Raw genomic sequence first — 14,624 nt, 5'->3', positions numbered from 1 at the left:
TTCTTGCTTCTGCTGTCTGCCCTCTGGTGGATGAGGCTATCTAAGAGGCTTGTGCAAGTTTCCTGATGGGAGGGACTGGTGGTGGGTAGAGCTGGCTGTTGCTCTGGTGGGCAGAGTTCAGTAAAACTTTAATCCACTTGACTGCTGATGGGTGGGGCTGGGTTCCCTCCGTTGGTTGTTTGGCCTAAGGCGACCCAACACTGGAGCCTCCCCAGACTCTTTGGTGTGGCCACTGGAGGATTCTGGGAGGGCTCACACCAAGGAGTACTTCCCAGAACTTCTGCTGCCAGTGTCCTTGTCCTCACAGTGAGACAGAGCCAACCCCACCTCTGCAGGAGACCCTCCAACACTAGCAGGTAGGTCTGGTTCAGTCTCCCCCGGGGTCACTGCTCCTTCCCCTGGATCCTGATGCATACACTACTTTGTGTGTGCACTCCAGTATGGAGTCTCTGTTTTCCACAGTCCTGTCGAAGTCCTGCAGTCAAATCTCGCGAGCCTTCAAAGTCTGATTCTCCAGGAATTCCTCCTCCCGTTGCCGGACCCCCAGGTTCAGAAGCCTGACCTGGGGCTCAGAACCTTCACTCCAGTGGGTGGACTTCTGTGGTATAAGTGTTCTCCAGTCTGTGAGTCACCCATCCACCAGTTATGGGATTTGATTTTACTGTGATTGCGCCCTTCCTACCATCTCACTGTGGCTTCTCCTTTGTCTTTGGATGTGGGGTATCTTTTTTGGCGAGTTCCAGTGTCTTCCTGTTGATGATTGTTCAGCAGTTAGTGTGATTCTGGTGTTCTCACAAGAGGGAGTGAGAGCACATCCTTCTACTCCACCATCTTGAACCAATCCCCTATTTGTAAATTATTTTGATTCTTTAGTTTCTACAGTAACAAGTGATTTCAGCATATATATCCAGCCAGTGTAAAACAACCTTGTGGTCATCATTTTTATAGTAATACAAGAAACAAACACTGAGAATGAGAGAATTGAATGAAAATGCTTGGTTTTTTAATTTCTGGCCTCTGAAGTTATATCAGCAGTCTCAGCCCACTTATCCTACATATAATAGGAATTCTAATAAATAAGGTGGGAATATTTATGTCAAGGATCCTGGACCAGGCTGGGTTATATGGCTTCTAGGTGTAGATATCTGGTGTGTGGGGCAGCTCACCCAGTGATAACCATTTCTGAGTCAGGGAGCTAACAAACCTGCATGAAGTAGAGTTGAATTAGCTGCCAATTCATTAGTTTACAATGACATTTCTTTTTTTTATTTTGTTAAGTAGGTAAGATATGCACATAGTAAAAACTAAATTCAAAAAGTAGGAAAAGGGTATACGATGAAAAATGTCTACCGTCCCATGGCCCCCAATTTCTTTTCTTTTTTTAAACATTCAGTACATTTTATTTATTTATTTATTTATTTTATTATTTATGGCTGTGTTGGGTCTTCGTTTCTGTGCGAGGGCTTTCTCTAGTTGCGGCAAGCAGGGACCACTCTTCATCGTAGTGCGCAGGCCTCTGACTGTCGCGGCCTCTCTTGTTGCGGAGCACAGGCTCCAGACGCGCAGGCTCAGTAGTTGTGGCTCACGGGCCTAGTTGCTCCGCGGCATGTGGGATCTTCCCAGACCAGGGCTCGAACCCATGTCCCCTGCATTGGCAGGCACATTCTCAACCACTGCGCCATGGCCCCCAATTTCCCTCTCTAGAGGCAAACTTGAATGTCAGTTTCTTGAGTTTTCCCAGAGAATTCTATACATTTACAAACAGGTGTATATGTGCGTGTGTGTGTGTGTGTGTGCGTGTGTGTGTTTGTATCCCTTAACACACTTTTCTGTACCTTTTTCACTTATATATCTTTTGTTTTAAAGTGTTAATTTTATTAGCATTAAAAACCTAGTGTGTTTTGTGTTTTGGGATAAATGCTGGGTGTATAATGACTAATAAGTTCTTCTTAAAATTAATTAATAACTTATTAATAAATAATTTTATTTGGAGTATAGTTGATTTATGTTGTGTTAATTTCTGCTGTACAGCAAAGTGATTCAGTTACATATATATATATATATATATATATATATATATATATATATATTCTTTTTTTTAATCTTCTTTTCCCACTGTGGTTTATCATAGGAAACTGAATATAGTTCTCTGTGCTATATTCAGTGTTTTATCATCTTAAACTTCTAGGCTCATCTGTTTTGGAGTCAGTAGTGGTCTCTGCTCTGATTACCATGACTGACCATAAATTAGTATGAAGTGTTTTGTAGATAGAATACTCTATAAAGCTACCAGTGATATTCCATCCCTAGATTTCCTAATGTATCACTAATGAGTCATGTGTAAGAAGTGTTGATTGATTTGCGTGATCTGTGTCCAGCAAATATACAGTGAGCATGAGGTGTGGGGTTTTGTTTTGTTTTTAAGAAACTTGAAAAGTGCTTCATGTTTTACATGTGTTTATATCCATCAGATGCTTCTCATTTAATCCTGTGAATAGCCTGGTCACTGCTTTAGCCAGCAATGCGTTCTTTATTCACCATCATCCTTTTGTTCTCTATTTCCATGTGTCTTCTAATCAAAGAAACTCGAAGTAATCACCAGCTATTTGTGGTACTAGAATGTGTTAAATATTTTGTAATCCTGAAAGGCTAGTGTAATTGGAGGAGGAAGTGTGAGTTGAGATTAATTAGAGAAATGCTATTAGAAAACAGTAGATACAGTTTTTGTTTTTACCTCTTCAACAATGTTAGGGATTGTTAATTATTGCAGTCGGGTGTGGTAAATTCTGGTAATTTGATATGTTCTACGAATAATACATAACAGATTTAGGGTAATTCCCTCACTTTCTGCAGTTCCTGCACATAATTTTTTTTACTTAACAAATATTTTTATTAAAAATATTTTCCTGGTAACTTTAAGGTTGGAATAATTGCTACTCATCATCAGTGGGCATGATATACTTATTAGTCTTAGGGGAGATGTTTTAGGTTTCTAAATAGGATATCATTTTTTCCTTATTGATTCTGTTTTCACCTTCAAATTAAAATTTTTGAAGGTTTGTATACAAACAGCATTAATAAAATTATTTGGAGTGGGGTGCATTTCTCTAAACATTCTTCTAAGAATAAGAATAGTGTCATTATTCAAAGATTTCACTATAGATTTGATTAATAGGCTATTTATTGGCTAATCGGGATCCTAGCCACTATTAATGATACACTTCTAGGTGAAATTTTTTTCTCTGTTCCAAAAAAGTCATGTATTTTTTTAAAAAAACTCTTGACATGAAACTCATTCTAAAATTGAGGACTATTTCTATTTTAAGTGTTTCTCCAGGAATTACATAGCAGATAACTTTTATTTTATGCTTGAGGGCTGTTATTAACCAGTCTTAAAATATGTAATTTTTAGTTACACTTAATGTTTCTTACATTTTTTTCTTAGATTTTAACTTCTCTTTAAAATTATAGAATGAGTCTAGATTTTGTGTTAATTTCCTATATTTTACCTATCCCTCAATAGGCCAGGAATGTGACTCAGGGGAAAGAATCCTTTAAATTATAGTGGTAAAAATTGTTTCTGTGCTTTGGAGTAATCCACCAAAAAGATAAAGCAAATAAACTAGTAATCATCCAGCAAGAGAACCTTTTCCTATCTACTCCACAAAACCTGTGTGAAGAGCTGACAGATGTGTGAAGCTTTGCGGAAGTTCATCAGCTACCACTGAGAAGAGATGAAATTCCAGAGTTGATACTCATGAAAGAGAACACCCAGAATATCCATCTGATGTGACTCACTGCTGCTCTTATGAAACTAAAATGTTTGTGTTTTTATTTTAGTGACATTGTATGCCTCCTGTATTCTCCTGGGAGTGTTCCTGAATAGCAGTATACCTATATTTTTTGAGCTTTTTGTGGAAACTGTCTACCCAGTTCCAGAAGGAATTACTTGTGGAGTTGTCACTTTTTTAAGTAATATGTTCATGGGAGTACTTTTGTTTTTTCTCACATTTTATCACACAGGTAAGAAATTTGACTTTTTATTTACTATCTAAATGTGTTAGGAGAGAGGTTTGTGGCACTGATGTATAGGGAATTTATATCCCACTAAGGCAAATTACTTTATTTGAGCTTTCACATGCGAAGAGAAAATATCTTCTGTTGCTTTTCTTGAAAGGCATCCAGCCTGATGGAATGCATCCTCACTGCCCCCCCCACCAAAGTTTCTGATTTAATTAATTTGAGGGTGGTGGTGGCAGCATTTCTACTTTTCAAAGCCCACCAGCTGATTCTAATATGCTGGTTCTCATTGAGAACCACTGATATCTTGCTTTAAAAAAAAATACTTCAACTCTACTGTCTTAACATAAGGTAGAAATTAAGGTCAGGGGTATATATGTAGTTTAAAGCTTTGCAGATGAATGAGAGATCACCCAAAGAGTGGATCGCCTGTATAGGACAGCTCTGTCCATTGGAACATTTTATGATAACAGAGGTGCTCTTTACCTGTGCTGTCCAGCACAGTAGCCGCTAGCCCATGAAGCTAATGCAGCTAGGGAACTGGATTTTTCATTTTATTTCATTTTGATTAATTTGTTTACATTTAAATTGCTACATGTGGCTACCAAATTGGTCAGTGCAGGTACAGAGTGAGAAGGTTGCAGTTAGAACCCAGGGGTACACCTTTAAAGAAGGGGAACGTCCTTACAAAGGAAGAAGGGTTGGGTTCCTGAACCCAAGTAGAGGAGTTAGCCTTGGATGAAAGGAGGTGGAGAGAAGGCAGTGTGTGTGGCATAGAAGCAGAGGCCTGTGCTGAGCACATTGTTGAGGGAGCTCCTTCTTGATGGCACCAACTTTCGGCTTAGAAGCCAGTTCATCTATGAAGAGTTGGTGGGAAGGTAGTGGAGAAGGGGCTTAAGGAGAGAATGAAACTTTAAAATAGCTTTTGAGGGGGTGGGAGGAGATGCTGCAGGGACAGCTGGAAAGCTTGCTGGGCATATTGAAGGCAGGCCCCACTGGTGTTGAGGTCTGCAGGTTTGTAGTGGCTCTGTTTTGCAGTTGTTTGGTTTTCTCTGATATTCTCTTTTCCGTGGTCCAAATTCTGTCTCACTATTTTAGAAAATTGGGGCACAATTATCTAGACTTCTTTTTTGCATGTTAAAATAAGGATTTATACTTATTTTATACATCTAGACTTTTTTAATTTTATACTTGTGAGTCTTAAATATAAATCTTTAATTAATTTCTACTAGGTTTATATCCCATTTTATTTCCTTGTCTTAAATAATTGAATATTACTACTTTTTTTCTGGTTGCTGTTTTCTTAACTACTCATCAGATACAGTAAATTTGGATAATTTGTACATGGAAGAATCTAATTTATAAGACTTAAATGTAAGAAATGGTCTAAAATGTGACACTCCAAGAGACCTAATTGTTTCTAGGAATTCTGACAGGCTTATAATTGAAATAATAGCCATGATAACCTCTTGACTGGAAAAAAATTTTTTGAAACATTCAAAGCTGATGAAACAATCTCCCTGGGTTTTGGACAGCTTTTGACATAGCACTTACACCTAACAGCAAAGAGCATCCAAATGATATATTAATTTCGTAGTATAATTAACAATAAACTATATCATTTCTGTCGATCAGGAATACAGGTAAAGAAGGTTTCAACTTTGCTAAACCTGATATACATTTGGTTTATCCTATGTGAGTGACATTTTCGAAGGCAAGTGATATCAATAAAGTCAGACCACTCTTCACTGTCCTCCTGGAAACGTGTTTCCATTAGGGAAAATGCCATCACCAGGTATAGGGTCTTTGCCATCAATTAGTTTTCTAAACAGAATCACCTAACAGTTATTACATTATCAGCTTTAACCCACTTCAGCTGTGTCATAGTTGAAACTAGGAGGCTCAGTGCCTCTCTTTTTTTGCCTGGTTAAAGTATCAGAGATGGCTGTTGCCCTTAGAGTGGTAGAAACGGTTTTCCAGCTCATGGGCACAGGTGGGCTAAATGGTCCTTGCAGCCCGGCTGAGCATGGTTTCTCCTGTTGGATGGAAATTGTTTTGTCTTCCCAGCATTTAAAAACAACAACAGTAGATGCCAGATCATGTTATCCCCAATAGACCTCTTGCATGTGGTCTATAGCATATAACAAACATGTATTTATTGGTCAGTTTAAAGCAGGAACTACCCCTGTGCTGTCTGACTGTGGAGGAGCCCAGTGCACTCCTACCATTGTGCTCGGCAAGCAGAGTGTCTCTATCACTCTCCTGGGTCTTGAGTGTGCAGCTTCCAATTTGTTCAACAGAGACTGGTGTCTGTACATCAGTCAGTGCTCACTTCTCATTTTGCAGATTTATAGTGACCAGATACAAGCAGACATTTTTGGTTCTTTGGCACAGGCAGTGGAAGAAACACTTAACACCATTTCTGCTAATTTCTAGCTCACTGATACAATCAAGGATTTATCTAGCTGGGGGGAAAAAGCTTCCCTCTTCTGGGTTGGTTTCTGATCATATGTTCTTATACATATCTATATAGATGTTAAAGGTTTCTGCCTAAACTCTGTGAGTATTGTGAAAAATAAAACTTTAAATAAAAACTAATCTTAATCGAACAGGATGGTTTTCAGGACAAAAAAAACCTCAGTGTGTTTTGACATTTTAGAGTTAATGAGAAGATGAATGTGAAAGAGCTTAGACCAGGGCACAGCTGGCACTCACCAAATGTTTTGTTTCCTTCTGGATAATTAGCTGGTGATGATAGGAATTTAAACATCTAGGCTTCTATTTTAAAGAAATGCTTTTATATGCTTATTTGTCAGTGCGTATAATGAATACACACAAACATACCCCACAACTCTCTAAGGCTAAAATGTTCCTAGAACTATGAAAATTCTGTTGAGATTCTTTCACATATAATTAGTTGATCTCGCCCCAAAAGTCCCACAGCAAAAGTCCACATGCCTTATAGCTGATGTATGATGATACATAAATTACAAATCTGAAAACTGTATAAAATTATTTCCTAAATTTTTAGTTCCGCAGCCCGGTATGCTAAACATTTTATATAATGAATTCCCTTCCATTAGCGCCAGTGTTTGAATGTCATAATTCAGTCATTTTAAACTTGAAAAACTCACCCAGAAGTTAGTTATATGTCAGAATTCAACTATTAGTTACATGATTGGAGGGCTTGATTTTTAATCATCATAAAGATCGGTGGTTTTTTAGGTCACTTCTCAAGGAAGTACTAACCTTCCTGACTAGAGTTTTTGGTTTCCCACCATGTGCTTTCTGGTAGATGACTACATCAGGTATGGCTTTTCAGGGCTGTACAGACTAACCCCAAAATGACCACATTAGAGTGCCTTGCCTGGCAAGATAGGCTCCACTGGTGATTTGCTTGTTGATTATGGCCGTTGCCATCATTGATGGCGAATGTCACACAGGCTTCTGTACCAACGCCACTGGCCTATTTAGAGCCCTGGATCACAGAGTTTCCCATGTCCTGTGTTGACTCTGCTTTGGGAACTTGGACCGTGTCAAAGATTTCTTGGAGTTTTTCTGACTTGGGTTTTTTAAGGTCACTTTCAAAACAAGTTACTTGCTCCTTAATATAAGCATATTTGCAAAACAGTTGCTTCCTATAACGTTTGCTTTGTAAATCTCAGCAAGTATTTCAGACAGCACAGCGATGTTTTATTCTAATAACTTCACATACAAAATCAATTTGGAAATGCCGTTGTATGCTTTATATGCTCTGAAATGTATTCTAATGTTCTATTTTAGAGTTTGTAGCTTGTTTTGTAGTTTGTATTGTCTGTTATTTTTTGTTGTTGTTGTCCTAGAAGGTTTGCAGCAAGTTTTGGCTAAAAACATTAAAGGTTTTACCTCAGTCCTTTCATTTTGAAGTAGCCAACCATGAATTTGAGGCTGCATTGTGTGCTGAGGAGGGACGTATTGTCTAGTGGTTACCAGGAGAACAGGTTCAACAGATGTGGATGAGTGAGAAGTAATTTTATATCTAAGAAGTAAAATAATGCAATGTGCTGGTCAAAGCTATCGGATAATTAACGTGGAATGAAGGGAGCAGGGCATCATACTGTGAAATTGTGGTGTCAGCTGGCTTCTCTTGAGAGAGAAGGGAGACAGTTTTGTTAAATTACCATAATTTTGGTTAAATCACCAAAGAAACTAGAAGGTTGGTTCTGGAAGATAGTGTCTGGAACCAGACAAGCACTTGAAGCCAAAAGTGTGGCATCATTGCAGGGAAAGATGAGGTGAAAAGTAGAATGGTACTTCATCCTAATTAGTTCAGCCCCAGCAGAGCCTCACCATTTGGTGCAGAGCTCTGAGTAAACTATAGCACCTGCTTCACTGTAAATTGGCAGAGTCCTCAGGCTGCAGCACAGGAGAGGACAGAGAGCCAGCAGAAATGTAGAGGCAAGTCATGGGGGCTTGCAGTATGGATTTATAGTTTCTCTAGTGAAAGGCAAAGGGAAGGAATGTTGGAAAACTGTGCTCACTTTAAAAGATATAAAAGAAAATTTCGATGGGTAAGGACTCTGTTGGTTTAATTACGTCATGGCACTGGGCTCCAAAGGACCACAGCCAACTTTGCTCTGCCAAGTCAGACTGCACTTTTAAGCAAGCCATTTCCTGCACATTAGAGCCCCTTAGATGTGGTTTATGTGAATGGTTTTCAGTGGGGACATGCAGAGGTTTCCATCCCTGACCTTTTTCTCTCTAAAAAGGCAAAAATTTCAAAGAACACTGGTAGTTGTTGGTTAAGCCAGGTGAACTTAGTGAAGGGTGGGTTTGACTTCTCAGAGAGGCACAATAGTGAAAAACAACCAACCAACAAACCATGACACTAAAGAGCAATTTTGAGTTATCTTTAGAGATTTCATCTGAACCCAGGTAGAAGGAATCGTTTTACAATTCTGATGAAATAAAGGTCTGCTTTGGCAATATTTGACTAATTTCTAGGTTTAAGGAGAGATAGGACAAGTTGATTGTTGCTGTATGTGTGTTGCTCTAGCTCCCTGTGAAATAGTCTCTAAAGAAGTTTAGGAAACATCTTTGTTGTAGACTTCAAGTGCCATACTTTCTTTTAGCTATTGCTTAAAATGCGACCTTAAAGTAAAAAACGCTCACTTTTAGTATAAACAGTATGCTGTTATCTCTATTTTGCTACTTTTTCTTTTCGTATTTATCACTGCTTCTTTTTGCTTGTTAAAATTATCATCAGAAATCCAGAGGCTATATGGTTAATATAAAAGCAGAAAATGCTTGGTGCATCATTTCAGGGAATATTAGAATAAAGACAAGATCCCAGAGATCACTGCGTGTCTGAGTGTTTAGATTTTAGTCAATCCGAGTAAAGGACAGAAAACAGCTTTGCATGAAAATACCATTGAAATATACATCTTTGTTCCGTGCTATAGCATAGCATGTCTGACTTTGAAAATGTAGAAATTGAGAGGTTAGGGAGGCTGCTTTTGTGAACATATTATAGGAAAAAAAGGTACTTCAGCACCTTTTCTGGTTGGTTTTCTGATTTCCGTTCCTGAGCATAAATTGCTCTTTTAGCCATATGAATTATGGATTAATCTAAAGCAGCAGCATAGAAATCTTTAGGATGATTTTTGAAGCTTAAAGCAGTATTAGCATTCTGTAGAAGCACAGAGGGAAAATATAACTTATAGCACTGCCCAAAGGAAAAAATGTACCAGGGAACTTGTTTCCTTCATTTTTGTTGTGTTTTTATTTTTTCATTGAAATTGCTAAATGGATATTAAACTAGAGAAGTTATCCTCCCCCTCCCCCACCAGCCCCTTTATGCCAAGAAGCTGCTCGCTTCTGCATGGAAGCCTCAAGCCTGACTGACAGAGGGGGTTGGGATAGAAGGAAGCTGAACAGATGCCCGGCTCCCAGGCCCCCGGAGCCAGAGGAAGCAGCTAGAGACAGCACAGTCGGCAGGGCAAGCATGTGTGTTTGGGTAGCAAGAGGCCCAGGATTGGCCTGTTGGAGAGTCCTGAATTCGTGAATGAGCATTTTTGAAGAAGCACGTTCTCAATTCCATTAAATCAAAAAACAACATTATTTGAATTGCATGTTTAGATGATTCCTGTAAATCTTCTGGTAATTGGCATCATATATAACCATAATGTTTGTTAGTAGGAAAAAAAGACTAGAAGGAAACCAAAGTATTCACAGTAGTTTCTCTGAGAGTAGAATTTAGGATTCATTTTTTACATTTTACTTATTTTATATATATATATTTTTTCTACTCTGTTTTACAGTGATTACTACTTGATTTTCTGCTGAGAATTAGATATTTCTTTCCAAAAAAATTTAAAAGCGTTATCTCAAAATTCAGGTGATTTTCTTGTTTGTCTTTCTAATCCATCAGATATTTCTAAACAAGCACAAGAGTGATGGTGATAGGGGGCACTTTAAAAACAATTAAACTATCATTTAAAGGTGATTGATTTTTCTGTCTTTGAAGGAATAGATTTTTTTTTTTTTTGGCCACCAAAGTCAAGTTGGGTTAAATTGATGAAAAGTCATTAACAATACTGATTAAAAATATTCCACAGGAAAGCCCTGTAAAATATTACATGCATCACTTAGACTCCACACTTGTCACTGTTTATTGAAAGCCTGTTTTCAGGCCTCCCAGGGCGCATTTATTATAAGTGCTTTTTAATGCAAAGCAGGTTGCTCCCAGCATACAGGTGGTGTTCTGCTGGTGACACATGAATGCTTAAAACTGCATGTTTTTGTCTTACAGAGTTGTCTTGGTTCAACTGGTGCCTTCCCGGGTCATGTTTGCTCAGTCTCCTCCTTATTCTGTGCTTCAGGGAATCCTATGACAGACTCTATCTTGATGTGGTTGTCTCAGTTTAATAGCACAGACTTGAAGGAGTTTTTAAAAAGAGACTGGAAATCAATACTGCATACTGCACATTTGCTTGGAATTGCACATCTAACAGGAAAAAAAAAAGGAGAAGAGAGAAACTTCATTCAGAGGTTTTGTTAGGTTACAGATGATCACATTAATTTAATTACTGCTAGGTAATAATAATGTGGAACTTGAGTGATAATAGTGGATTTAAAAACTTTATCAATGGCATACATGTGCCTGAGTCTGGGGTTAGAAGTGTGATGTCTTACACAGAAAGCACTACCTAGGTAATTCCCTCTATGTTTTGTGCCAGTGCTAAACTACTGATTAATTGTAACTATGAAAAGAAATAAAGGGTGTCTATTACATGAAGATAACTCCTTCCCTAAGCCACATATCAGAATAGGAAGAAATGCCACTAACTTCTAAAGAAGTTTACCCTATATCAGATTTTAATTATAAAATAGCCAAGAGGTGTATCAATGATAGATATTAGCCACCTGTACACTACATTTTTTTCTAATAAAGCCATTTCTTATATGACTCCTTATTTTTAATTAGATCGGAAACCTTTGGCCACCTTAATTATGGTGATCAAGTGCTTTCCAGTGACTGCAGAGCACATACTTTGTGTCTCGATCTTAACTTATCCTTGTTTCTGTGAAATAGTTTCATCTGCTAGGCTCTTAAATGATTATATTAAATGTGACCAAGTGTTTAATATAGTCACATTAAATGCTGTATGAAAAATGTAATTTCGTTCCGATTTAGCACTTTGTTAAAAGTGAAATGACAAATCCCATAGAACATCCTGTGTCTTCGGGCAGATATATGTGTGGTGGCATGGGATGGAAAATCCAGCACCAGCTGTTATTTACCAGGGTTGCATTTTATCAAATGACCCTTGTTTGAAAATAACAATTTATAGCATTGAAACTTTCAGATCTGTTGAGCGATTTCTGAATTACTTTCTTGTATCTCAATTCAGGTTATAAAATATTCAGTTCTATATAGAGTGTATATTTGAGAGGGCAGTGTTTTGCCGGTACCTGCCTTCCTTCCGTGGATGACAGCTTTTTCAAAAATAATACCCACTGGACAGCTCTCAGAAGTGTATTTCACTATGACATAAAATATGCTCTGGTGGGGTTATGATATTACCACTATTCAGATTTACATAATTCCCCTCATGCTGGAAAATCAAACACTTTCTCAAAAAGTCAAGAATGATGTTTTATCTTCATTGTTCTCAGCTTCCTCCAACCCCCTCTCCTTTTTTACTCACTTGAAATTGTATCTTCATTGTCAGCTAAATATATGTTTTATTTGTCTTCTTCTGGACAGCAGAGTGTAAGGCAGCTCCTTCTATTAGCCAAGGTGGTGAAGTATGGTTAAGGGGACCTGTCAGCACTTAATTGACTCATCTCCACACATTTGCACACACCATCACACACAGTCCCAGATACCCCTCCTTTCCCCCTTGGTAAGTGGAAGGCTATGCTTTTACTAACCTCGGTCCTAGAGGAGGATGCTATTTCCGTCAGGCCTTCTAAGATCCGAAATTGTGCAACCTGGAAAGTAAGAAAACCCTCAAATTTAACATCTGTCTTCAGTCACCTTTAGACCATCCCCCTTTATAACCACCCTGCTAATAACTTAGCAGCCAGAACTGAAGGAACTGAGGAACTTGCTAAAGAGAAGAAGAAAACCTGTGAAAGCTAGGCTTAGTTCCCGTTAACTCTGTCATTCTTCTCAAATAAAAATAAAAGGAAAGCAAAGCAGAATTCTTAAGGATAATTGTAAGCCAGCCGGTCCAGGTATCAATAGTCCATGACCCAGGTGCTAAAATAACCACCACCCCTTCCTGTTTAGAATGAATCTAGAACGGTGAGGGAAGAATTATGATGCATTTGGTTTTAGTCAGAACTGTTGTGTTTGAGGACACTCCTATATAAAATTTTGCTATAAGACTTCTCATACAGAGCATTTTAATTACGGTTAATTCTACTTTTAACACATAGTGAAAAATAACATTAAAAAATATTACCTAAATGACTGATTAGTTCAAAGACAGACCAAATGGGTAGTGATTTTAAATTCTTGCATGGTACCAGGCACCAGCCACTGTTTTTAGCATACGTGAGATGAGATGAGAGGTGTCCCTTTGTCTCATTTACATCCGCTTAACCCCTCCAGCAGATAATTGTTCTAATCACAAGCTGCAGCTGTTTTAAATGATCAAGATTTCATATACCAAACCTGATAGAAAGAGAACCAAAATCTTCTAGGGGTGGGGAGAGGTTTACACATTATTTACTTACCTGTATATTTCATAATTTTTTTTTTTTTTACTTTTGTATTTCTCACACGCATCAAAAGACCAGCCATAATCTTTGCACTTTATAAACAAACATTAAAGAGTCCTAATGAATTTTGTAATTGAAAAAAATCTTAACCCTCTACTAATCCAAGCACTCATTTTAGAATTTATAGGAACAGCCCCAGAGAGGTAAAGGATCTTGCCAAAGGTCACAATCCTAGTTAATGACAAAAGTAAAACTAACTAAAACCCACATCTTCTGACTCCCAAAGCAGTCTTTTTTTCTCTACCTCAGAGAATTGCAGCTTAATTTGGACATTTTGGGGTGTTCTTGAATACTCTTTCATGTTCAAAAACGATGGGGCTTAAGAGTAAGATACTGTTAAAATTAGGTGATTGCTTGATTTCTAAGTAAAATCCATCTTTTTTCTTCATCGCTATACCGTTGGTGCTCTAACATCTCTAAATCTTAGCTTGCAGTGAGTGACACGATCTGAAAAGTTTCTGATGAATAATTCAATCCTCATAAACCAAGTCAACAGCATTATTAATTGGTAAGGACATGTTATAGTGTAAGTTCCCTGTGGCTTATCAGTGAATATTTCACAGTTTATGGGAAGAAGCATTTTTTAATGTAGTCCCTGGTGGAGATATAGAACAGATCATTACATACACAAATGCATTTCACTGGAGGGTAGAGCTAATAAAATAGCAAGAGGGAGTCAAGCACCATTTTGTATATTTAAGCATACATGGCTTAAGGGCCACGTTTTATCATAGATCATACATTCATGTTTAATTACTGAGAATGTTTACAGCTTGCCTTTCTAATGAGGGATTCAAGTGAAGAGCTTTTAAATTGAGGAGACTAAATTCTCATCTACTCATCTTTTTTAATTTTTTTTTTTTTTTTTTACTATTTTTACTAAAATCTAGGCATTCATCTTGCTGTTTGCATAAGTACAAGCTTCACTTTAAACTCAAGATCAAATGCAAGTGCATAGTAGATGTTTTTATTTTTTTTATTATTATTTTTTTTATTTTATTTTTTTTTGCGGTACGCGGGCCTCTCACCGCTGTGGCCTCTCCCATTGCGGAGCACAGGCTCCGGACACACAGGCTCAGCGGCCATGGCTCACTGGCCCAGCCGCTCCGCGGCATGTGGGATCTTCCCGGACCGGGGCACGAACCCGTGTCCCTTGCATCGGCAGGTGGACTCTCAACCACTGCGCCACCAGGGAAGCCGCATAGTAGATGTTTTAAATTAATGTTAAAAATCACATTAATTCCACATTTGTCCCAGAAACAATAAGTACAGGAATTACTGTGATTATACCATATTATCAAGCAAGTGCAAAAGCTGTGACATGAAGAAAGTGT

At 38.1% G+C, this 14,624-nt stretch overlaps 1 protein-coding gene across 3 annotated transcripts in view; it reads left to right on the top strand.

Moving 5' to 3' along the window:
* The window catches only part of SLC49A4 (solute carrier family 49 member 4), a 92,893-nt gene extending 78,776 nt beyond the window's left edge, over window positions 1–14,117 (top strand). The window contains exons 8-9 of one of the 3 annotated variants that reach the window (XM_024120307.3): window positions 3,841–4,023; window positions 10,811–14,117. In XM_024120307.3, coding sequence (XP_023976075.1) covers window positions 3,841–4,023; window positions 10,811–10,926 — 299 coding nt within the window. In that variant the 3' untranslated portion in view covers window positions 10,927–14,117. Of the gene's footprint in view, window positions 1–2,471; window positions 2,520–3,840; window positions 4,024–10,810 lie in introns of those variants that run through there. The other 2 variants (XR_003680972.2, XR_003680973.2) reach the window with 2 other exon arrangements.
* Window positions 14,118–14,624: the final 507 nt, after the last annotated feature.

Source organism: Physeter macrocephalus, chromosome 1 (assembly GCF_002837175.3).
Source record: "Physeter macrocephalus isolate SW-GA chromosome 1, ASM283717v5, whole genome shotgun sequence".
NCBI classification, from domain to species: Eukaryota; Metazoa; Chordata; class Mammalia; order Artiodactyla; family Physeteridae; genus Physeter; species Physeter macrocephalus.
This window is presented reverse-complemented; position numbering and strand designations above follow the sequence as displayed.